Genomic DNA, 25076 nt, shown 5'->3' on the forward strand with positions numbered 1-25076 from the left:
AAAGTCACTTGTTAATTTAGCAAAGATAAATGAATTCCCTATTTTAATCTAGTCTCAATTTAATGCAAACAAAAACACTTAGGTCAAAATCGGAACAGATCAAAGTACGTGGTTTAAAATTGAATAAGATAGAATAATGGAGGTGAGGAGAATATGTTCACCAAAGGATAAGATCAATTATAAAAAGAAGTTGAGTCACCAAAAAATTTCATTTTGAGTTTGAATTTGCGATTAAAAGGTTAAAGGCCAAGAATTATTGGAACAAGTTTAAAATTTGTATAAAAAAACTTTTGGTACACAAAACTTTTGGTGTTACCAAAATAATCAAAGTCGATTTTATAAGGTGGGTTTTGGGTTTGAGAATCCAGATTTAATGATATAGAATATATATTATCTATTATAATTTATCCAAGAAAAAATAAGTATTAAGAAAATAAATATAAATTTTCAATTTTTTGGTCGAGCGGTGGCTTGTCTGAAGAAAGAAAAAGACAAATACATGGCATGTTGAGGCTGCTCCAAGTGTAATGTTATTTTTTTAAAAGTAATGATCAATTTTGTATTATAGGCGTCACTTAAACATTCTCTTAACCAATTCTCCAATTCAATTTATTATTATTATTATATATAAGAGAAAACAAATAAATATAAAAACTATTTATTGCTTATTTTCGTTATCCATACTTATTTATTGTCTTTTACTTAATATAAGATTAAGAAAAATAATATGAAATAAAATTCATATGATGTATTAATTTGTTGTTTAGAAAAGAGATATGAAAAACTAAAAATAAAATCTAAAATAAATAAATAAAAAGCTACAACTAATAGAGAGTAAAAAAATGACTAAAAAATAAGTAATAATATAATTTCTATATTAGTTTTATTTTGATTTATTTATTTTCTTTATTATTATTTATTTCAAATTAATTAATTAATTAATTTTTTATAGTCAATACATGACCCCAAATTTCTTATAACTTCAAAACAGATATAGTTTAAAATATAATAATCAAACATTTTATATCAACTCGTCTATGGTGAATTGCGTATCGACATAATTATCACCTCATAACTTACATTTCTCTCGAACCTTAAGTGAGATAAATAATTAAAATGGTAGGCGCGATTAGAGCTCGGGTAAATAATTTCATTTTCGACTAGTTTTAATTTTTTAGAGTCGTTATCGAATTTACTTTTCAAGAAATTAGGAAAGAATAATAGTTTGTGTGTACATATTAGAGATTTTGTCATTGTTTCGGTACTTGATTACACGTGAGAAAGGCATTGACGCTATGTCACGTGTACATTATATGACAGTCTCTACTTTAAACTCTTATACATTTAAAATAATATTATGTTACACCTTATTTATTTATTTATCTATTACGTCTTAATTAGGGTGAGTTGATACGATATACCTTATTTTTATATCCATACCTTATAACTTATCGAAAGTTTCGGTATATAAAAATTCATACATTTACCTTACTTTGATTTCGACATACATTAACTTCGGTACGGTATCGACATTATACCATTGATATCTAAAAAATATATTAACTTAAAAAAAACAAAAAAATTAATATAGTTACTATAAAAAAACTAAAAAATAAAGATATTTATCTTAAAATAAAATATTCTACCACTGGTAAAAAATGACATTTACCGACAAATATTACCGAAGGTTTTATAAAACTCTCCTAATTGATCCCGAAAGAAACAAATTTTTCGTTATTGAAAATAGATTCCGAGAGGGGTGTAAAACTTTCGGTTTTACTAATTAGTATCGAAAGTTCTACAAAGAACCTTCAGTTTTGACATTCCCAAAAAATCAAAAAAAAATCTAAGTGTTGGAAGTTGGTTAATTGCGAACGTTATTCCAAAAACTTTCAGTTTTACCTTTCCTGAAATGTTTAAATGCGAAGGTTTTACATTAAACTGTCGGTTTTGACTCGTCCCAAAAAATTGAAAAAATATTCTAAGTTAGAGAATGATTAATTGCGAAGGTTATTTAAACACCTTTCGGTTTTACCTTTTCCTGAAATTGTTAATTGCGAAGGTTTATCCTATAAACCTCCGGTTTTGACTCATCCCAAAAAAGACAAAAAAAAATTAAATCCCGTTATTATTATTTTCGAAGGTTTATTGGAAAACTTTCGATTTTAAGGAGGGTCAAAACCGAAAGCAATATTAAAACCTTCGGTAAATACCTTTATAAATACAAACTCTAACCCTTCTCTTTTTCATTCGTCTTTCTCCTTTCTCTCTTTTCCGCGCCGCAGCCGCCTCCGCCGCTTCTCTTCGTCTTCTCGCGTTCCAAGTTAGATTTATTTGTTTTTTTTTTTGTTAATTATTAGATTTAAATTTATTATCATTTAGTTTATATTATCTAGATTTAGGCTAGTTTAGATTATTTGTTCGGTAACTTGATTTAGGTTTGGTATTGTTTAGATTAGATTTAGGTTAATTAGTTTGTTAAATATATATGATTTTGTTAGATTTTGTTAAATGAATGATATATTTTGGTTATTGTGTTTGATTTAAGTTATATTAGATTTGGATTACGGTTATTTTGTTTGATTAATATATATAAATATATATATATATATATGAAATGAATTTAGGATGGGTGAGTCATGGCAAAGTATTCGGCGTACACTAAAGAAACTGTCCCGGTCATACCAGAATTTGCTAGCAGCATCAAAAACTGCGGCACGTGAGGAAGAGGTGAGAAAAATGACGCTGGAATTGGAGCAAATCCGATTGAGGGATGCGGAAAGAGACCAATTGCTTACTGAAATTAAAGCGAACATGGCTGAAATAGCGCAAAAATTGGAGAATCTCGAACAACAAATTGAATTTTTGAAGAGGCAGAATTAACCACCCCCTCCTCCCCCACATCTACTAATTTCTAGATTATATTGTTTGATTAATTGTGTGTTATCTTTTTCGTACGAATGATGACATTTTGGTGTGTTTTGCTTTCATAATTATGAATTATTATTATTATTATTATTTGGTTTTGGTTTATTAGATTGTTTATTTATTAATGTTTCATAATTCTTTTTCTTTTCCTTTTGAACCAAGCACCCACTCAATTTCAAACAAGGTCGAAGGCTGAAAATGGTCGGAATCCGCTACACACGAAATCTGAAGATAGCATTGCAACAGACCACAGTCCTCGGATGAGCATTGAATTATCATCCAACGTCTAGAAGCCATTCGTGTCATCCGCTGCAATGGAGGAAACGCGCGTTCGCGAAGTAGCAGATATACTAACGCGCACTAGCGTCGTTACCCCAAGACGCAGCGGAATGCCCGAACGTAGACAAAATACAAACGGAGTGTCCCTCGTTTGATTTTTCGCTCGAAACGATGTCATTTCTTGTATAGTTTGACTTTTTCCTCACGACGAACTAGATAAAAACATTTACATCTTTGATTTTCAAATATTGGACTTTATCGTTTCTCAACCTTCTGACTTCATTCAAAAGATGAAATGATCACCCTACTTTGGTGAACATTTCCCCTACATCTTGAGGTATCATTATTGACTATACCAGCAACTTACTAGAGATCAAACAAAATACCATTAATGGTCTTTTGACTTAATCCAATCCACTAGATCGATAAACCGACCTTGGGAGGCTATAAATATCATTCTCTAAGCAAATCGAATGCAAGAGATCAACTCTCCACCTCTCAATCAAGCCCGAGCACAAATTCGTCATTAAAGAGAGCTGCAGGCTTTTCTGAAATTTTAAAATTTTTGTATAAGGCTGTACGGCTCTGATTCAGGCATTCATGAAGCTTCTCTAAGAGTTAATGAGTGTTCTCCAACTCTAAGTAAGCTTCCAATCACACTATAATACGAATTATAGTTTGTATAGATATTTTTATATTTCTATTTTGCCAATTTCATATATTGCTAGATTGTCTGATTTTTTTATTGGAAACGATCTTAAGATCATTTATAAGTTTTCTATTGAAACAAAGCTCAATCAATCGACTTTGATCTTTAATCAGAATTCCCCAATTTTGATTTTGAAAAAACACAAAATTGAGATTTTACTTTTGAGTTATTGCTCAAAAACATATTTGAACCAATTCCAAGCCATCTAATCACGTTTGATCAAAAACTAAATTTTTTTATAAAATAAAAATTTCAGTTCTTGAATTGGTTAAAATGAACAGCCAGTATTTATGTTTTGTTTCATTTGACCATATGAAGCATAATGAAACTATTAGCAAGTCCCTTGCGCTTCATTAAAACTTAAAAAACCAAAAACTCGTTTTTTATACCAAAACTATTCAAGTTGGGAACATCATCGCGATCGAATAACACCTCAAGATGATATAATAAATGATCTTGGGAATCATACGAAGCTTCATATGCGATCCAGATTCCAGACTTCAAACGAAATCATCAAACATTTAGTTTGATGTTCTTAAGGACCAGAAAACTTAGCCCATGTTTAACCTAGGACCGAGAGTCCTTTGCACCCATGGCCGATAAAAGTTAGTCCAAGTCTAACCTAAGATCGAGTGTTTTTCATAACAAGGACTAAAGAAAGTTATCTTAAGGCTAACCTAGAACCAAGTGTTTTATTAAAAAAGATTTTTGACACGCAACCGATGTTTAAATTTCTCGAACTTTGATTTTTTTCCAAGACAAGGGTTTTTTGGGGTTATAGGTATCATACCTTATATTTTTTCGGTATACCTTAAAAATCAATATTTTCGATATATTACGGTACAATATTTTCGATATAACTATAATATCGGTATTTTTTCACCCTAGTCCTAATACATTTTTCTAAAGATGAATTAAGGCTAAATATTTGTCTAGTTTGGTATTAATCTACTCCTAAAAAGCATGTGTCAACATTATTGTCATATATCCTAAGTCTAGAATATTAAAAAAAATGCAATTACCTGTAAGCGAGTAACAATGACCAAAAGTGGTACCTAAAAAATAAATAAAATATTTGTTTAACAATAAAATAAAATTTAAAAAGTCCTTTATCCAAAAAAAATTATAAATATTATTTTTGGTGATTTATATATTTTTTGGATTTTTGAAAATTATTAAAACCTCTTAAAATAGGAAAAAACATGAAAATTAAAACATAATAAACAAATTCACCCTTAGGTCAGCCGACGGATATATGTTGGGTGAATTTGGGCATGGGAGGACGAATATTAGTCCGAGTACTTGGGCATGCTGTCACGGGCTGAAACTCGACTCGTGTGGCACTAAGCTAGATCGAATCAAACTCTAGCTAGTAAGTCTTGCGACAATACAAGAAGAACACAATGTAAGAAGAACATTTAGATAGAAAGAGCTTGAGAATAAGAATTATATTAATTGAATACTTGGTGTTTATAAAGTAATATCTTTGAGATATTTATAAGGATAATTACAACTACTACATTAATGATACTGACCAACTACCACATTAATGATATACCCCCAACTAACCCATTAATGATATACTATCCAACTATCTCATTAATGATACCATATTTTAGGGCATACCTTCTAACAATGATTTTAGAATATTCATTGGGTTGGGCCTACTTTATATGAGTGAACCTCCCTTGGCTAGGAAGATTAATGCACCGACTAATGGGCTGTAACATTCTCTCCCACTATAGTCGTGGTCGTCCTCGATTCGACCTTGGACCAGTACTCTTCAATCTTCTACCTGAATTGCCACAAGTGATCTTCTCTTTCTTAGCTATTCTCGGCATGGGATAAACATTCCCATTGTACGAAGTATTCAGTAAAAGGGGAAACACCCCTTCTTCTAATCTCCCTATGAGATATGATTTATGTTATGTCTTTGTCGAAGGAGTTTGTGATGGCGATTGTTGCCCAATTGGATTGTCCCCTTTTCGCATCCTCCACATTTTCGTGAAACGGCTTAAGTTTGCGTACGTGGAATACTGTATGGATCTTTAGTCTAGATAAAAAAATCCAACCGATATAAGACATTTGCCACATGCCGCTCGATTTTAAACGGTCCCTCGTATCTACGTACAAGCCCCTTGTATACCGATCATAGAGATTTGAATTGTTGCGGGAGTAAGATCACCATTACTCTTTCCCCTCCTTAAACTTGATTACATGCCTCTTTAGATCTGCCCATTCTACATCTTCTTGGTGGCTTTGTCCAAGGATGCTCGAGTAAGATATGCCTCCTCTTCTAAAGATTTGACAAAAGTGTAGGCGGACGGACTTTGTCCTACGTAACTAGTGGCCAAACTTTACGGAGTCGCTGGTTGACTCCTTGTCGCTAGTTCGAACGGACTTTGCCTAATCGATTCCTCCTTTGCAAGTTATATGTGAACTACGCCGTGTCCAAAAGTCTTCTTCAGTCTCTTTGGTTGGCGCTCACATAGTGTCTCAAATATAACTCTAGCAAGGTATTGACCATTTATGTCTTCCCATTGGTTTGTGGATGAAAGCTGGTTGAGAATGCTAAATTAGTCCCCATTAATTTGAACAATTCAGACCAAAACTTCCCGGTGAAGCGAGGATCTATGTCTCTCACAATCGTCTTTGGGACTCCCCAATGCTTCACGATGTTCTTCAAAAACAACTATGCTGTATCGACAACCATAACGTTGGGTGGTGTCGCTATAAAAGTGTTATATTTTGAGAAACGATCAACCACCACTATGATCGACCCATACCCCTCAGACTTTGGTAGGGTTGCCATACAATCCATCGAGATACTTTTGAATGGATGTTCCGGCACTAGTAATGGTTGGAGCAAACTACATGGTTGTTGTTGTTCGATCTTGTCTTGTTGGCAAATGAGACATGTCCGCACATAAGCTTCCACATCATCATGCATCATGCGCCAATAATATATATCCTCCATCAGCTCCATGGTGCGATGCATTCCTAGGTGGCCTACCCATTTTGAATAATGACTTTCCTTTAAGAGGTCTCGTCATAAGCTCCCCCGCTTGGATACGAACAATCGATTTCTTTTCTTCAAGAGTAACCCATCGTCGACCCAAAACCTTTTAGTCTTTCCTCTTCAAGCAAACTCCATCAGGCTTAGTGCATTGGGATCCTTCTCTAGGCCCTCCCGTATGTGTTCCCTTAGGTTGGTCTCTAATTGACTAATGGCGGCCAGCTTTGCCTTGCGGCTTAATGCGTCGGTTACACGATTGATAACCTCAGACTTGTACTCCAATGTGTAGTCAAACTTGGCTAGGAATTCTTGTCACCTAACTCGCTTAGGAGTTAACTTCTTATTTGTTTAGAAGTAGTTGGTGGCTACGTTGTCTGTTCACACTATGAACCTAATCCCAAGCAACTAGTGCCTCCATGTGCATAGGCAATGCACGACCGTTGTCAACTCTTTCTCAAGGAATGTGTATCGTCGCTCTGTGTCGTTCAACTTTTGGATTTTGTATGCAATAGGGTGTCCATCATACATCAACACGCCTCTGATGGAAAAGTCAAATGCATCGGTTTGCACCTTGTACTCCTTGGTATGGTCCGGTAGTGCTAGTACTAGTTGATTTTGTAACTTTGGCCTTGAACCCCTCAAAGGCCTCCACGCACTTTTCGTTCCACCTCCATGATCGATCTTTCTTTTTAAGAGATCGGTTAGGGGAGTAGCTATCTTTAAGTACCCTATGATAAAATTTTAGTAGTATTTTACCAAACAAAGAAATGACCGGAGTTGAGGCACATTTTTGGGCAGTTCCCATTCTCGAATAGCTTTAACCTTGGCCTCATCCATCATAAGACATCCAGACTTCACTTGATGGCCAAGAAACATCACTTGATCTTGGGCAAACGAGCACTTTTTTCCGCTTTGCGTACAACTCATTATCCCGCAAAGTTTGAAGAATCAAACTCAAATATTCCACATAATCATGCAACGTAGATGAGTATACGACAATATCATCAAGATAAACTACCATAAATTTATCTAGATAGGGATGAAAAACCTTGTTCATGAGGGTGCAAAATGTGGTCGGTGCATTACTAAGGCCAAACGGCATGACAAGGAATTCGTACGACCCATATCTCGTGACAATGGTGGTTTTTGACTCATCCCCTTTGGCTATCATCACTTGTCAATATCCAGACCGCAAGTTTATCTTTGAGAACCACTTGGCTCCTCTAAGTTGGTCGAACAGCTCACCAACGATCGGGATTGGGTACTTATTTTGGACTAACAGCTTGTTCAGCGCCCGACAATCCACACACATCCTTAATGACCCATCATGCTTCTTTTGGAAAAGCACTAGGGCACCATATGAAGATTTGGATGGCTAGATCATTCAAGCATCGAGCAACTCTTTCAATTGCTTCTGCAACTCCTTTAGCTCGGGTGGTGCTATTCTATAGGGCGTGCGAGAAGGTGGCAAAACATCTATCACCAACTCGATTTTGTGGTCCAATTCCCGTTTTGGCAGCAATCGTTTCGGGAGTTCATGGGGCATAGTATCTTTAAACTCCTCCAACACTTATTGGACTTCCTTGGGCACTTCTCCTTCCTTGGAACTGTCCTCTTCATCCATCATAGCGAAAGCGGCAAATATCTCTTCACCACGCTAGAGGCCTCGGCTGAATTGTATTGCCGAGAGAATGTGTGTTCCCTCTAGTTCCCTTCTTACTAATATTGCGCTAGTCTTTTCATGATCCAAAATGACCAGCGAATCAAAATAGGGAATTATACAAACGCGTACCTGATCGAACCATCGTAGCCCCAACACTACATCAAAATCATCCAAAGGGACTACTGAAAACGAGACCATTCATTTTTAGTCTCCGATCTGGACTTGCACTTCCTTAGCCTCCCCGATCACCGGCTTGGTTATCGTATTCACGGACTTGATAGTCCCCCTTGTTGGGTTGATGTGGAGACTTAACACCTTAGTCACTCCTTCACGCATGAAGTTGTGGGTAGCTCTAGTATCGAATAGTGATTGAACACGCTTTTCCCCGATCAAGGCCTCCACGAACATTGATCCCCTCTTTGCTCCCTTAATTGGCTCAACGACACTAGCCTTAATAACATTGAGAAGTTTTAGGGATCCTAGTTGAGTCCTTTCTTTCTTATCGGAGGACTTAGTTTATCGAACTGCCGCAACCTTTTTACCTTTGAATGGGCACATGAACTTTATGTCGTTGGTAACACCACAAATGTGACAAGTTCTTGGCTTACCCGATTCGTGAATTTGCCTTCCCGAATTGTTGTTTGGCTGCCACTTCTTGGGTAGGCAAACACCCCCACCTTTCTCATTGTTGTCTCTATTGAACTTCGGCCTATCCATAGACAGTTTTAGCTCAATTAGTCTCTTCACAACGACAATTGTCTCGGAGACATTCTGCACCTTATCCCTTTGTAACTCTAATTGTGTCCATGTCTTTAGGTCGTTAACAAAGGCGAACAATGCTTCATGTTCTGTGAGACTAGGTAACTCGAGCATCAATTCTTAAAACTCTTTAAAATACTCCTTGATGAACTTGGTGTGTGAAAGTTGACTTAGCCGCTTCCGAGCTTCGAAGTCTGCATTTTCGGGGAAGAATTGACGCTTGAAGTCCTCCCATGTTTCCATCTTTAATGTGCCTCGTTCAATGTCTATTTCACGTCTCCTCCACTACAATAACGCCATTTTTATTAGGAAGAATGGTGTCGTTTTCAACTTGATGCGATCCTCGAGTATGTTTGATGTCCAAAAGTACATTTCCATGTTCCATAGAAAGTCCTCCACTTTCCTTGCACTCCTCGAGCCCTTGAATGGAGTTAGTTTGGGAACATCTATTCGATGAGGTGCCACACCTCGAAGTTCCCCTCCTTCATTCCACCCAATCCGACCTTTGATTGCCTCGAGCATCCCCCATCATCTCCCTTCGGAAGGCGTCGATCGTCGTTTGAACTTCTCTCCGGATTGTCTCAAGTACTTCATTACGAATGACATTAACATCACCTGGAACCGATCCAAGCACTTCGTCCTGAATGCTATAATTCGAGTTGTTAATAATATGCATGACTTCATTCTCCAACTTTTTGTCTTCCATATCTAAAATAAATACAATATTTATTCAAAATAATTATTTTATTTTATTTTTATCCCTGGATTAATTTATAATTTCAGAAAGTTAAATAAAAGACTTAAAATTATTTGAATTTTTTTATGGGTAAATCAAATTTTAGTGTCCTACATAGATTAAAGGGAAAGAGCCTTTCTTGAATTCCTCAAACGTAACGGTATCCACAGTCAATGTTGATACTTAGGCATGTTTATGTTTCAAATAAAACTAGAATTCTTTTTTCTTCCAGCTAAACTCAAAATATTTGTTTTGATCATTAGGAAGAGTGTCACTAGGAAACAAAAGATGGGACACCCATAGTTTCCTCTCTAGATCTCAACCATGAACATGATTATGTTAAAGGTCTTCATTACAATAGGGAACAAAAGAGTGGAAATAGGATCCCTATAGTAAATGCCACTAAAAATTTCCAAGGAATCCAGTCATTCCATCATTGATAATGATCAAAATAGAGAATAAGGCATAGAATTGGACAATTTTCTCCATCTTTTTTTCTCATAGCCATCATTTTTTAATTGGATAAAGAAATTTCAATTTCAATTTACAATTCACAATTCACATATGGTTTTCATGGTTAATATGTTTTGTATGGTGTGAATAGTTTCTTCATATTTTGTATGAATTATATGTTGGTTTATAATGTATATATACATATAAATAAATAAATGTCCTACAATTAACACAAAATTTTTGTAGCACTAAACTCGTTTGATCATCTTTATCACTATGAGATATTTATTCAAAATTCAACTCTCTCATTCTATTTTTTTCAACTATTAAATCATTTAATATACTAAAATATTTTGACTTTATTTTTATAAATTTTAAATACAAAAAATATTATAATAATTCAACTAATTAAAAACTCAAATAATCTATTTTTTCATCAAATATAATTTTTGATAAAACCCTCAAATACAAATATCAAACAAGATCTTATAGAATCAACTATTGGGTTACTTATTTTCTTTTTTAAAATGATATATATATAAAGAAAAGATTCTTGTGTGCATTGTACGATACAACAACTTGATCGTGACTAAGAAATTTTTGCTCCATTTTATACAATATGAGTTATAGTAATAACAGCTGCAAATGAATAAATTTCCTCAAGTAAGAAAAATACTACTAAACGCGGCATGCAATATATTAAGAACTATAGTCATTAAATTGGAAAAAAAAAAATCAATTATAATATATACATACTTATATTGACACCTTAACCCACACCACACATAATTGCGTGACAAACCTTACTATTTTTTAACATCTCTCTTTCCTTCATAACAAAAAAGAATACAATATCTTCTTTTACCCAATCTTGTAAATAAGTAAAAGGCGGTGGTTTTTACATTTTTTTTACGGGTTTTATAGCTTCTTATGAATTATGAACCAATGAAATGAATTGTATACCTAAAAAGACAAATAAAAATGTGTTATTTTATAGTTTGTTTGTATTGAATTAAAGTGATCGGTTACAAACAAATTGTCCACTTTCATTAAGAGCAAAGATCCATAAGATGGCGTTGGCAAAGTGATGTGAGAATTAAGTCATAAGAAGTACTCGGCACTCATAGACAAAATGGGACACTTTGCTTAGGGTTAGTTTGTTTAACCTTATTCGGTAATTGCGTATAGAGATTATTAATTAACAATGTCATTGTTATATGTTTGGTACGCTTAATCGATTAATTTAAAAACAACATTGAGAGATTTATGGATATAGGTCATGAATTATATGTAAATGCCAAATGGGTGAAATAGTAGCAAGTATATATATGAATGAATTATTCTTCAATTGACCACTTATATTCACCAACATGTCACGTTATATTTATTTGATTTGACAAACTATAACCCCCACTCAACTTTTTCTGATATTGTTTTATGACTTAAGTCCAAAATTCTCTAAGTCCCATCACATTAAGCTTAGTAAAAAAAACATTAATTCACTTTTATTCGAATATAACATGTCCATGGTAAAAATGTATAATTCTCTCAAGTTATTGAATGTATAATTTTTATTTTTTATAGTGAGAAGTTTTTCATTTGTTCATGTGAAACAAAAAAACCAATGTTGTTAATTGTGACTTCTCTTACAAGTGAAACTTTATCTTGCTCTTGGATAGGAATCCAAGGCCCCGTGACAAGTTTGTTTTTTCTTTATTGCCTCGAATTCATACATAGAAATTCACAACTATCGTCATTGTGCTTAAACAACATCTATCACGGAATACTACTAGAAAATGATCTTTATAAACTCCTCGTTAATGTTATTTATCATGACATTGATTAATAATCATTAACGACGATAAATTTTTTGTTTAATTTATTATAGTTTGAGAATTTTGTAAAGTCTTTACTAATGTTAATATTATTGCGTTAAAGATTTAATGTTAAGTGTTTACCGTCTAATTGGTCTTTCAAGGTGTACAAAACAATTTTTTAAGGGAAGAATGTCAATTTTACACACCAAGTTGTAGGAATGTGTCAAATTTACTTATTAAGTATAAAATTCTATTTATATGTATGAATTTGTCAAAAAGTGTCAAATATATTTAAAATAACAGAAATGTTAAACGGTGTTAAAATTTTTGCCACATGTAATATCCACATATTTTTTATTTTTTTAAATTGACATTATTTTAATTATTTTTCCATTTAAACAAAACTTATTTTTACTTTCTCTCTCATCCCTCCACAACTCTCCATTTTTTTCTAATTTTTCTCTCTTTGATTAACTCAAGTTCTTTTGGATTTTTACCTTCTTCTAACCTCCAAATGCTCCCTAACTAAACTTTAAATAGTCATCATCGTTGGTGGAAGTTTTTGTTGGCCGATTCCTAAATCATAGACGTTGTGGCCAAAATCTTCATTAGTCGAACCCTAAATCATTGTCGCCATTAGCGGACATTGTCGAATCAAGGTAATAAAATTAATAATAAAATTACTCATAGATGAAGAAATGAAGAGAGAAATATTTATAGAAAATGGTAAGTTGTGAGGGTAAAGAAAGATAAAATAAATAAGAAAATATTTTAATGTTTTGTTTGAATAAAAAATAATTAAAGTAATGTCAATTTAAAAAAATAAAAAATATGTGGATATTATATGTGGCAAAAATTTTAACACCGTTTAACATTTCTGTTATTTTAAATATATTTGACACTTTTTGACAAGTTCATACATATAAATGGAATTTTGATACTTAATAAGTAAATTTGACACTTTCTTACAACTTGGTGTGTAAAATTGGCATTCTTCCCAATTTTTTAATGACATTATTTTCTTCTGTTAAAAGTTTCTTTACGCCGTTAAAAATAACTTTAACTAATGGCAGATAATATATATCGTGGTTATATTGTTCTTTCTACTGCGATAAAATGGATTTTAACAACCTTAAGTTTCCATCGATAAAATAATTTTAACTAATGGCATGATTACTCGTTTAATTAGACTTATACTATTCAAGGTTTTACTTAGTTGCCTTTTGTATTTAGTTTATGACGATCAGAATCGGCCTAGATGCGATCCCAAGGAGCTCATGGGCTATCAACTAGAACTTTAATTTTGAGTCAATTTAGAATTTTTATAATTTTTTTTTAAAAAAAAAAAATTGTTAATAAAAAATAGGTTATTTGGAAAAAAAAAATTTGTAAATGAGATGACAAAAAAAAAGCGAGGTAGTTAGGATTAGCGGCAAGTATAGCAACGGGTCTAGTTACAGTTGATATTGTCTTTTAGCCACGTAAATTAAATGGGAGACATTTTTCAATGTTATTTTTTTATTTTTTTAAAAATATTTATGTATATTAAAAATGATAAAAATCGTTTAAGTACAACAACAAAACATTACATAAAAAGAAAATAAATAAATAAATAAAATAGCAAGCGTTACTCAATATGTTATCGAACTCGTAATTCTCCAAGAAGAACGATTAACTCCTCAATGGACTCTACCGACTTTCCGGAATAAATCTCAGAAAATATCATAATAATAACATTATGAATGATACACATCAGACGACTACGATCAGTAAAAGTTCGACGATTTCTATCCAACCAGATAGTCCACCAAAAAATAATTAATTTGGATGGTAACCCAGTTCTGTAGATATGTCATATTAGTCGCATCAATCCAAATTTTTTAATAACTACCCAAACACTCGGATATCACCCAATGAATCCTATTGATACTCCACAAAAGACTATGGGTACAAGTCACTCATCGATAGTGCAAAAATAAATGAGATCGATTCAATATTCTCGTGACACATACGACAATAACTAATCATAATACAACTTATTTTCATGCATATATTATTCGTAAAAATTTCACCGTAAATAACGCTTTATCCAAAGAACGAGATCTTTGATGAAATCTTTAACTCCCAAAATTTCTAACAACAAAAATGATATGAACTCTTTATTTCGTTGTTAGTTATTAATATTACATATTTGCTGAATAGGCTAATTTTGTGGGTATTATTCCTATTATGTACCACCATTTATAAATAAAAAATAAAAAAAGAATAAGTGGGTTTTGATGTGAAATTGAATTCTTCCCATCCAGATTAACATATATAATACATATTTTCTATTCTTTTTCAGCAAAAATAAATAAATTAAAATGTACAAGTCATATCTAAATTTTAGAAATGGGCCAATTGAGATGACCCAAAACCTGGTGTGGCCCAAACAAATAATAATAATTAAACAATAATCATCTTAACAAGCCAAACGAAATAACTCTTTGTCAATTAGGGTTCCGGCACCGGCTAGCAATCGGAAACTGCTCTTCTACTTGTGTTTTCCGACGAAAGCCAACGGAGGCGTGATCTATCATTAAGAAGACAACTAACTGAGCTTCTCATTATGGCCGAAGAACAAATTGTAGGTTCAGAAATGAAAGGGGAAATGAAGCCATGGGAGCAACATTCTTCTGTAATTACTCTCCCTCGTTTTGATTATAAAGCTCCTTCATCCCTCCTACAACATTCTCATTCTGGATTCCTTGTCACCTGTCCCTTCAGTGAGATTCCTATCTCTCTCAATGTTCATTGTCTTAGTTCAAGTTCCATTTTTGTTCGTTTCAGTTCTTGTCCTGCTCATGTAGACTGTCATTTAATCAGTTTTTGGGATTTGTTGATCTGTTGGTTATTGCAGAAAGAGAGAAGAGTGCCACAAAGGAAGCTATCTCCATTCTTCAGAAGGTTTTTTTTTTTTATCTAAATTTGTCATTTTTATTCTTTGTTAATGCTTTCTTTTTCATGGGTTCCCAATAATAAGTGAATTATGGAATCAAAAGTACTTAATTAAGCTGATGTAAAGTCTATATCTTGATTAAACTTGATTTCAATTGGAAAGAGTCTTGGTTAAGAGACTAAAGATTTCAGGATTGATTCCCACTAAGAATACCCTAAATTGAAGTGGGGATTTGCTAGCTTTCTAAAAAAAGAAAGATGAAAAAATTAATAGAAATTAGACCTAAACTCGAAGAAAGGATTGAAATTTTCTGAAACATATTTGTTGTTCTGTTTACAGTATATTGATATTTGTAGTGGCTGCAACTCCGAAGATTTGAATAGAAATGACATAGATGTAGCATCTAAGAAAAGGAAAATTTGCGTTGATGATGCTGGAGTGAACTTGGAAGGTATCAATATCATTGAAAAGCACCCCTTATCATTTCCAAGGATCTAATTAAGTCTTTTATTTGTATTTGAATCCTGATAACATATAAATTTTCCAGATGATTCATGTGTGTCAGACAAGACCATAAAAAATGTTTCAGCTCTATCACTTGTGAAGCTAATAAGGAGTGGTTTGCTTCTCTTTACGCTCCCACAAGAAAACTCTTGTGATGTTGTCCAGATTGTATCAGCTATTGATAATGCTCTTGAATCTGGAAGCTTGAGTCCGCTTCTGTATGTCTTTTTCCCTTTTTGTCTCATTTTCCTTTATACAGTACACCTCGCCCTGGATAATCCTCTGTAAATCAGTTTAAACTATGAATATCTTCTGATGTTTAAACAGATGAGATCATCTAGATGTGTGGATCTAGGAAACAAAACTTAGTCAGATTCATAAACAGAAAATGTTTCTATCATAACTTTTGAATGCTTTGTTTCAGTTGGTGCAACCGCATTTTCCCAATCCAAACAACTTCTTGCCTAAACGAAAAGGAACTTCATGATACAGTTACAAAGCTCGTAAAAAAGTTTGTAAACGGTAGACAGATGTCTTCCCAACCTATTATGAAGGTACATGCTAATTTCTCTTAATAAACTGCTTTTCAAAAAGCCTTGTTCTTAGTGGAGAATCGATTGGTATAGTTTGCAGTTGGGTATAACAGAAGAGGATTTGATGAAAAGGAAAGGAAATCTTCGAAAAACACTTCAATAGAAACCGAGGAATTATCTTTATTAGACAGAAATAAGTGTTTTTCTATCGTGGCTGGCGCTGTTAAGGATGTGGTCTCTGATGCTGTTGTAGACTTAGTAAATCCAGAGGTGAAAAACATTCTTTCAGTCACTCATTTATCTTGTCTGATTATCATGATTGATTTTTTGCTGATTAAGTCATGATGAAATGCAGTTATCGGTTTTAGTTGAACTGCTGCCTGTTTCTGGTCTACCCACTGGGAATTTGGTGGTTGCTGTCTCGGTTCTTCCTCGAACTCTTGTCACGACCAAACCGAAACTTTGTATTAAGGCTCTTTTGGTCTCTGATGATGTTAAGAAGGGTGATGTGAAGTAGGGTTTGAAGACAATAGTTATAGACTAGACACTACCTAAAAGATTACCCATATTGTTTTTGTTTGCTACAAGCCTATTTATTTTGTACTTTTGGAATTTTATTTTTTTGGTTTTTGTAATAGAATTGTGATATATTTGTGTAGGATTTTGAAAGATTTTAAATGGAAATGTTTATGAGGTTTTTCCAAATTATCTGCTTGGTTAGGGTAAAGCTTATTATTCAAATGGATTGTCTGTTCATTATATATACTAACACTATCCCATATTGGTTTAGAACAAGACAATTAAAATTTTTACAATTCAATTTTAAATTTGTGGCTTTATGAGTTTATAAATTATATTGAAATAAATTAAATTTATATTTACATATTCAAAATAATGATTATTGATTCAAATAAATGAACAAATGTAACTGATTTTGTAATTATAATTTTTTTTTTTAGTATTATTGGTTTATTATTATTTTTTAAAATTAAGTTTACATTTAATTATATATTTAAATAATAATATATAATTAATATTTTTTAAAGTAAATTTATGGGTTTGTGTGTAAATTCTCAATTATACAAATTTATAAATATCTAATCATTTTAAGTAATTTATTAGTTAGATATAGAATTTTGATATAATAAAAAAATTAATATATTATAGAAGTATATAAACCATAGTTCTAATTTGTACTCGAAATAATATAATGTTGTGAAGAAAATGTTGATTTTTTAAGTTTTGTTTTTAATTAAGATTGATATATATATATATATATATATATTTTTATTTAAGTGTTTATTATCTGATTTATTAATCAATTTTATTAAAAAAAATGGTCACATTAGTTAGTTCAAATTTTTATTTTAAATAATTACTATTTATTATTAATAATATTTATAGACATTTTCTATGACTATGTTTAACAAAAAAAAATGTTTAAAATTACTATTATAATTTATGTTAGTGTTTTATAATTAATTTTGTTTAATTAATTATTTTAAATTTAGTTTATTAGTACAACAGAATTACTACATGTATATAATTGAATATATTGATTGGTTTGGCTAAAATATATTTGTATAATTTTTTCTTATTTTCCAACTTAACTATAATATTTAATCTAATTTATATATATAATAATTTGTGTTTAATATTAAATGAGTCATAAAATAATTTTAAACCAATTAAAAAGATTATAACTAATAAACTAACCTTCCAAATTGCCAAAAAGTTTAATAAATTATATAAAATTAATATTGGTAAAAAAAATTACATAATAATTAATGAGCTAAAAGGCAATTTGTCTTGTAAACAACAAATGGTTTCTTTTCAATAAGAAATCAACTCTATTCCAAAATGCAACTAGTGCTACTACATACCAAGGGATCTCATTCATACAAAACTCGTTTTTTTTTTCAGAGTAGAAAAAGCAAAAATAAATATATTATGAACTACAACGAGCAATAGAGAGATCCAAGTTAATACTTTGATTTTGTGGCGAAGAATCACTAGAGTGAAGGGCAATAGATTCGATAATGTCGCTGCTTATTGAAGAAGCAGCACTTTGAGCCGACGATGGACGATGCAATGAAAGTGACAAAGATAGTTCACAGTGCGAGGAGGCTTCTTCTTCGTCTAACTTCGCAAACTAGACGATAGAAATATCAATAACAATTGTTCAAGTTAATTCGACTTCCCAAAATCGTAATCTTTACTTTTAATTTAAGACATGTGTAAAATACACAATTAAATTATTTGAATTATTCGACCTCTTTGAGATTTTTTTTCTTCTTATTTTATGCTAAAGTCATGTATAACTTTGTGAGAATGGTGAAAAGAAACAAAAAGAAATTAAATAAATAAAAAAAAGTCAATTTTTAGGTCACTTAACATTCCCACCAAACTACTCAATCTCTACCAAAATAATTTTATTAGAAAAGGACACTAAGAAAAGACAAATAGAAAAGATAAAAAAAAGAGAGGAACTTAGGAACTTGTTTGATGTCCAAATAACCCCACTAGTGAACATATGAGCCTTTAAAGATATCATATTTCATTCTCACTAAAAATGTTATAGGTTAAAAAGGATAAAAAAATCAAATAACCTAAATTATTTTTCTATAAAACCAATTAAAACCCCCCAAATTTACAGATCATCAAACAAGCTCTTAAAACTATTTGAAAATAAGCAAATCAAATATCTATGGATATTCAAAACCCCTAGAGATAAAACTTTTGAAAACATACAATATTTTATTTTTTATGTATAATTAGTCTTTTATCTCTTTGTAAAATTAGGTGGGTTTTTGTAAGAAAAGTGTAACAAAAAAGAGGCACAAAAGTACAAATTGCTTCTGTAGTGTCTGTCTGTCCACACATATGTTATTATGAGAGAGAAATTATTTTTTTATTTTTTTTTTCAAAATAAATGATAATGATTTTTTCATCAGTCAAATGTAATATTAAAAAGTATATTTGAAAATGATTTAAATTAGGAAAAAAATTATTTATTAGGATAAAATATAATTTTATCTCAAAATCTAACAAATATATTATTTATTTAATTAATTTAAATAGTAAAATTATTCTCTACTTAAATACTTTCTTTCATGTTAATAAAAGACATATTTGAATAAGGTATTTTAATCCTAATAATTTAAAAATTAATTTTTCTTTTAATTTCATCCTTAATTTTTCGAGAAAAACCCAAAATCTCATTTCCTCAAAAGCCCCTAACTTTCGGCTTATACATTATATATAATTCAGCTTATATTCTACTTATTCGTTCCAATTTATTCAATTAGAAAAAAGGGTTATAGGGAAAAATAATATGTTAAAACGTAAAATGTATATGTTTATAAATGATTGTATGAAATTATTATGCAATAGCTTACCTTGTGGAGATGGAGAGATGGATTATCCAATGGATGATGTGGAAGGAGACAGATCGGCTTTGGGACGTCGTCGGCGGCAGACATGGCCGGAGAAAGTGGAGGAGCACCACCAGTTTTGTCAGCCGTGGGCAGCTCAGAAGAGTAATCATGAAAAGTGTACGGATTGGTGACTGAATTAATCCGATCGCATAATAATAATAATAATGATATTCTCTGTCTTTGGCCGCATTTCTTCAGCCTTTCTTTGTCCTCTGAAATTGTCTCTATTCCACCATCACTATACACAATAAATTTTATATATTATTATTACAACAAAACAAAAAAAAATATAATCATAGCTTATTTGATCTTTGTATTTTAGGTTTTTTATTTATTTTTTAGTTTAAAAAAAATCAAAGTAAATTTTAATTTTAAATCTTAAATTAGTTTAATAAGAGAAATGATTGAGGGAGAGAATGACATGATGTAAATTTAATTAAAAAAAATAATAAAATTTCTCATTTAAAATATTTTTTATTATAAAAATTCCCTTTTTCAAAATCAAACATCCATTAAATTCTTATTAAAATAAACCCTAACCAACAAACATCCAAAAGATCCATCAAATCTTTCATATAACATTTTTTTCAACCATGAATCAAATACCAAATTGTTCTTTCTTTACATTTATAAAATTTAAATAAAAATATTATATTAATTAAAACAATTAAATTTTATAAAAATAAACCAATGAAGTCTACTATATATAATAATAATAAATCTTACCTTTTTGTAGTAAAGAAATTGGAATCTGATTCTTGCATGAGTGAAGAATATGTGTATCTCCTCCTCACAATATCATTCTCTTCATCTTCATCCATAACAAATTGTTTTCTTTTCTTGGTGGAACAACTCTTATCTGATGAAAAACACACATTTAGGTCAAAACTAAAACTAAAATGATAACCCTAAGGTCCATTTGGGTCTTGTTCAATATTGAGTTATTTCAATAAAAAAAGTAGATTATTTCTAAAAAAACTTGTTCCAATATTATTGAATGATTAAAACAAATATATTAATGATAATTTGAATAGTCTAACAAAGAAATTTAAGCAAGACATATTTTCAATTGAGTTATAATAAAGATTACAAATAACCATCATGATTGAACAAGACCTTGGAAACAACATTTTAAAATAATTGCATCCTACCAATAAAAAGAACAAACTTTTTTTGCCAAATTTCCAATTAGCTTTGATGGATCACTAATTTATTTACAATTTCTGGTCAGATCTAAATCCAATTCCAAATCCATAAAGAACATCAATTGAAATGTTGGGAACATTACTATAGACAACTTACCTTGTGGGTTGATCATATCACTCTTCATACTTCTATACATCTGTTTATAACAAATTATATATTAACCCCAATAAGACAAAACACAATAAAGTTACAATCTTTATTACATGATCATGATGGGTTTAACAGATAAAGTGACCTGAAGATGGCTTTTGATATGAGAAATTGTAAGCCCTTTTACATTCATCAAGTGAAGAAGAAGCTTTGGAGTTGCTTCTGCAAATTAATTATAATCAAAACCCAATATATATATATATATATAAATGATGGAGATCTGCAGAAGAAGAAAGAATTAAATAATTACTGTGTTGACCGCCGAGTGTTTGAATGGCTTGAAGGAAAGAGTGATGAAGATGAGGAGTCCATTTCAGACGAGGAACTTTAGACCTTAAGTATTGTCTCACGTTTCCCATCTTTTCCGGCGAACTAACCGTCGTTCCGGCCGCCGCCGTTCAAAAGAAAGAAAGATCACTTGAATAGAGTTTCTTTCTTTTTCTTCTTTGCTTCCTGCAGAGGAAAAACTGAAATCATCAAAAATATGAAATTTGATCATGTATATATTCTACTGCCAAGCTGCTGTTTATGCTTTTTGACCTTTATTTTTTATTATTATTATACAATGAAAGTCTTTATTATTATTCAAAATCGAACGATCTCATTATATATATTTTTAATCATTAAATTAATTAAATTATTATTTTTAAATAGAAAAGTTAGTCTATCCTTAAATCATAATTTTAAATTTTATTTAAAATATTTTAAATGAGAATACAATATGTGATGTTTAGTCTTTTGAAACTAGATAACAATTATAATCAGTATATCTTGTGTTTTTTTTTTTTTTTTCTAATTTTAGTAGTGGTTGATTAGAAATGCATGGTATTGGAATGTATAATAAATACAATTAAATATATAATATAATCAGTTTATTTATTTAGTTTTTATATTTTATAATTGTTGGGATGGTAGTAGGAAAAAAAATCTGAACTAGAATATGATAGGTATAATAGTAAGAAAAAAATTACTAGTAAAATAGGGAAGAAACGATAAATGTGTCTTATGCCTCATCTTATTATTCTAATTTGAAATTACTTTTATTATTTAAGTTATCTTACAAATCATATTTTATATCAGCAATTTTTATTTCTGAATTAAAAGAGAACTAACATTACATTTCACTCAAAGTCGATCCCGTTAAAAAAAAGCTCGATAATTTTTTGTTGCCCTAGGTTGAGTTAAATATTTTAATAAAAATGGTTTTTGGTGAAGTTTGAACCGATAACCAAATAAAATTTTTAAATTTTCATATAGAACCATTAAACTACAATATTTTATATTGAAAATAACAATATATTTAATTAAAACCTTACTATTTTTAATAAATGGGCTGTGAGCTCCCCTAACCCAAAGACTTGTCGGACTTACCTAGGGCCGGCCCTATTCCACCCTCATAGTTCCTCGTTTAAACTCAAACTGTTTCTGGATGAAATATCATCAAAATTTTATCCTCAATAATAACAAATACAATTAAATATATAATATCACTAATATATATTTTTTTATTTTTTATATTAGAGTTTTTATTTTATTTGTTTATAATAATATAAATTTGTAATATATTATTATTTATATATGTAATATTAAAAATTTTATTTATATAATTTTATTTAAAAAAATTATTATTTTTTTTATTTTTTTTAAAAAAAGATTAGTATAACGTGTCCCCAACAAAGATTCTTAAAAACCTAACAGAGTAGGGTTGGTAGTAAGAACAAAATCCCCGAATTAGGATTTGTGGTGGGTATAGTAGTAAGAAAAAATCACTTGGTACAATAAGGAAGAGATGATAAATGCAAATTCCCGTTATATGCTTCATGTTATCCCTTTTTTCTTTTAACTTTTATCATTTAAATTTAAGCTATTTTAAAAATAATATTTTAATTTTATAAATTTAAATATTATAATAATTTAACCAATTAAAAATTCAAATAACCTAATATTAAATTAAGACATTATAAAAAAAATATACTAATAATTTTTAATCTCTTAATTCCTCTAACTTATTATTTAAACTGACTTGTTTATGTTCAAAAATTAAATCAAATTAGACCAAAGTTTATATGATAAAATATTTATAAATTATAATATATATATATATATATATATTAATTAAGTTATAGTTAGAATGTTATTTAATTTTTGAAATATAAATTATTATTTAAAATTTAGATTTTTTCTTTATAGAAATTATGTAAATAACTTACATTTGGATTAATGATTTTGAGAATTTTAATTATTTAATCAAATGATTTACAGGATATTAATGTAAAATAGAAGAAAAAATATTGAAAAATCAAATCTATTTTAATTAATAATTAGATTATTGTGATTTTTAGTTAAAATTATGTGAAAAAATGTAGGTTATTTGAAAATTATTAAATTATTTTAATAAATGTCTCTGTCTGCCTGTCCTTAGAAAATATAGGTTTTTTAAAATTATTAAATTACTTTAATAAATACAGGCAACCGTAGTCATTTAATAAGGGAATTTGGTGAGGGAATGACGTGGCATCACCTTCATTGGTTGGAAAAGGTAAAAGTAGGAGGAAAGAGAGAAAAGAAAGAAATTATTTGATTTTTTCAGCGAATAAAATTATGCCACGTCATTCCCTCACCAAATTCCCTCACCTAATCATTTCTCTATATATTTATTTATTTATTATTGTTAAAAACGCCTAAAATTGTTAGGTTTCCTATATATGACTATAAGATAATATTAAATTTTAAAATAAAAAATATACCAGTTATATTTTCTTTTTATTAATTTGCCAAACTGATACAACAGAGGTGTTTGGTTATGAGTTATTTTTGAATAAATTATTTTTTCTCTTATTATATTAGATAATGTAGCAAGTTAATTCATATTTATTACCTATCATATAAATTAGAAACAATTTTAATAAAAAATTAACATGAGAAGTCCTACTTATAGAAACAATTTAAATAAAAAAATTTAACCTGAGGAGTTCTACTTTGAGAAACGATTTTTATAAAAAAAAAAACTAATAATGAGAAGCCATACTTTTAGGATTTGTTATTTTGTAATTATTTAAATAACTTAAATAATTAAATTCATTAATTTAAACATTAAAATATTCTTTATATTTTAATAACTATAAATATTTTTATAAAAAAATAAGTGTCCACCTAATTAAAATGTTAAATAATTATTACTATTCAAATACTTAAATTATATAAAAAAAATATCTTTAATTTAAATTATCTTCATGATTTAAGCCTTATTCGACTTGTATTATTTAAATAACCCAAATAAATTCAAACATCATTTTGCTCCCCTCATTTATTACATTACTCAATTTAAATATTAAAATATCTTATATTTTAAATTAATTTTTTTTATATAATAATACTTTTTATTTTTTTTTATTAAAAATAATTATTAACTTTTCAAAATCATTAATAATCATTATTTTTTTATTTATTTAAATTATTTAAATATTTCAAATCCTAACATATATATATATATATATATATATATATATATATATATATATATATATATATATATATATAAAATGAAGATGTGATTATAAGTTTGGGTAAAAAATGACATAAATATATAATAAAAATAAATTTAATTTAATATTTTGAAATAAAAACTGAACATAGCTCTACTAGAGATTATTATGACGTCTTTCACCTACTGGTGGCGTGCTATAAGACCCTGTCTTTATACTTTTGCACTCTCTATTTAAGATTATCACTGTTTTGTTTTTATAATGGAATGCAATTTTTTTAAACAAACTTGTTTGATTTTTACTTTTTTTTTTCTTCTTCTTTTTATTTTGTTTATGTTTTCTTTTTTATAAAAAAGAAATTAATTTAATAAAAGTATTTTGATATTTTAATTGATTAATTTAATAAAAAAATAAATTCTTTATAATTTTTTTAATAAAATGAATTTGAATTATTTTTTAATAA

General features: G+C 29.8%; 1 protein-coding gene and 1 long non-coding RNA gene across 2 annotated transcripts; one reads left to right on the forward strand and one right to left on the reverse strand.

Annotated features, from left to right (window-relative positions):
- Window positions 1-14845: 14845 nt before the first annotated feature.
- On the forward strand, window positions 14846-16990 carry LOC124936161. Its single transcript, XM_047476628.1, has 7 exons — window positions 14846-15125; window positions 15260-15306; window positions 15638-15749; window positions 15846-16020; window positions 16227-16356; window positions 16429-16605; window positions 16691-16990. Exons 1-7 carry the CDS (start codon window positions 14969-14971, stop codon window positions 16850-16852), a joined length of 960 nt encoding a protein of 319 aa, XP_047332584.1. The 5' UTR covers window positions 14846-14968; the 3' UTR covers window positions 16853-16990.
- Window positions 16991-20508: 3518 nt separating this feature from the next.
- Window positions 20509-21340, reverse strand: LOC124933663. Its single transcript, XR_007099028.1, has 3 exons — window positions 21214-21340; window positions 21075-21114; window positions 20509-20631 (listed from the first exon to the last, which is right to left on the reverse strand). It is a non-coding gene; the product is annotated as an uncharacterized LOC124933663 (long non-coding RNA).
- Window positions 21341-25076: the final 3736 nt, after the last annotated feature.

This window comes from Impatiens glandulifera, chromosome 4 (assembly GCF_907164915.1).
Source record: "Impatiens glandulifera chromosome 4, dImpGla2.1, whole genome shotgun sequence".
In the NCBI taxonomy this organism is placed as follows: domain Eukaryota; kingdom Viridiplantae; phylum Streptophyta; class Magnoliopsida; order Ericales; family Balsaminaceae; genus Impatiens; species Impatiens glandulifera.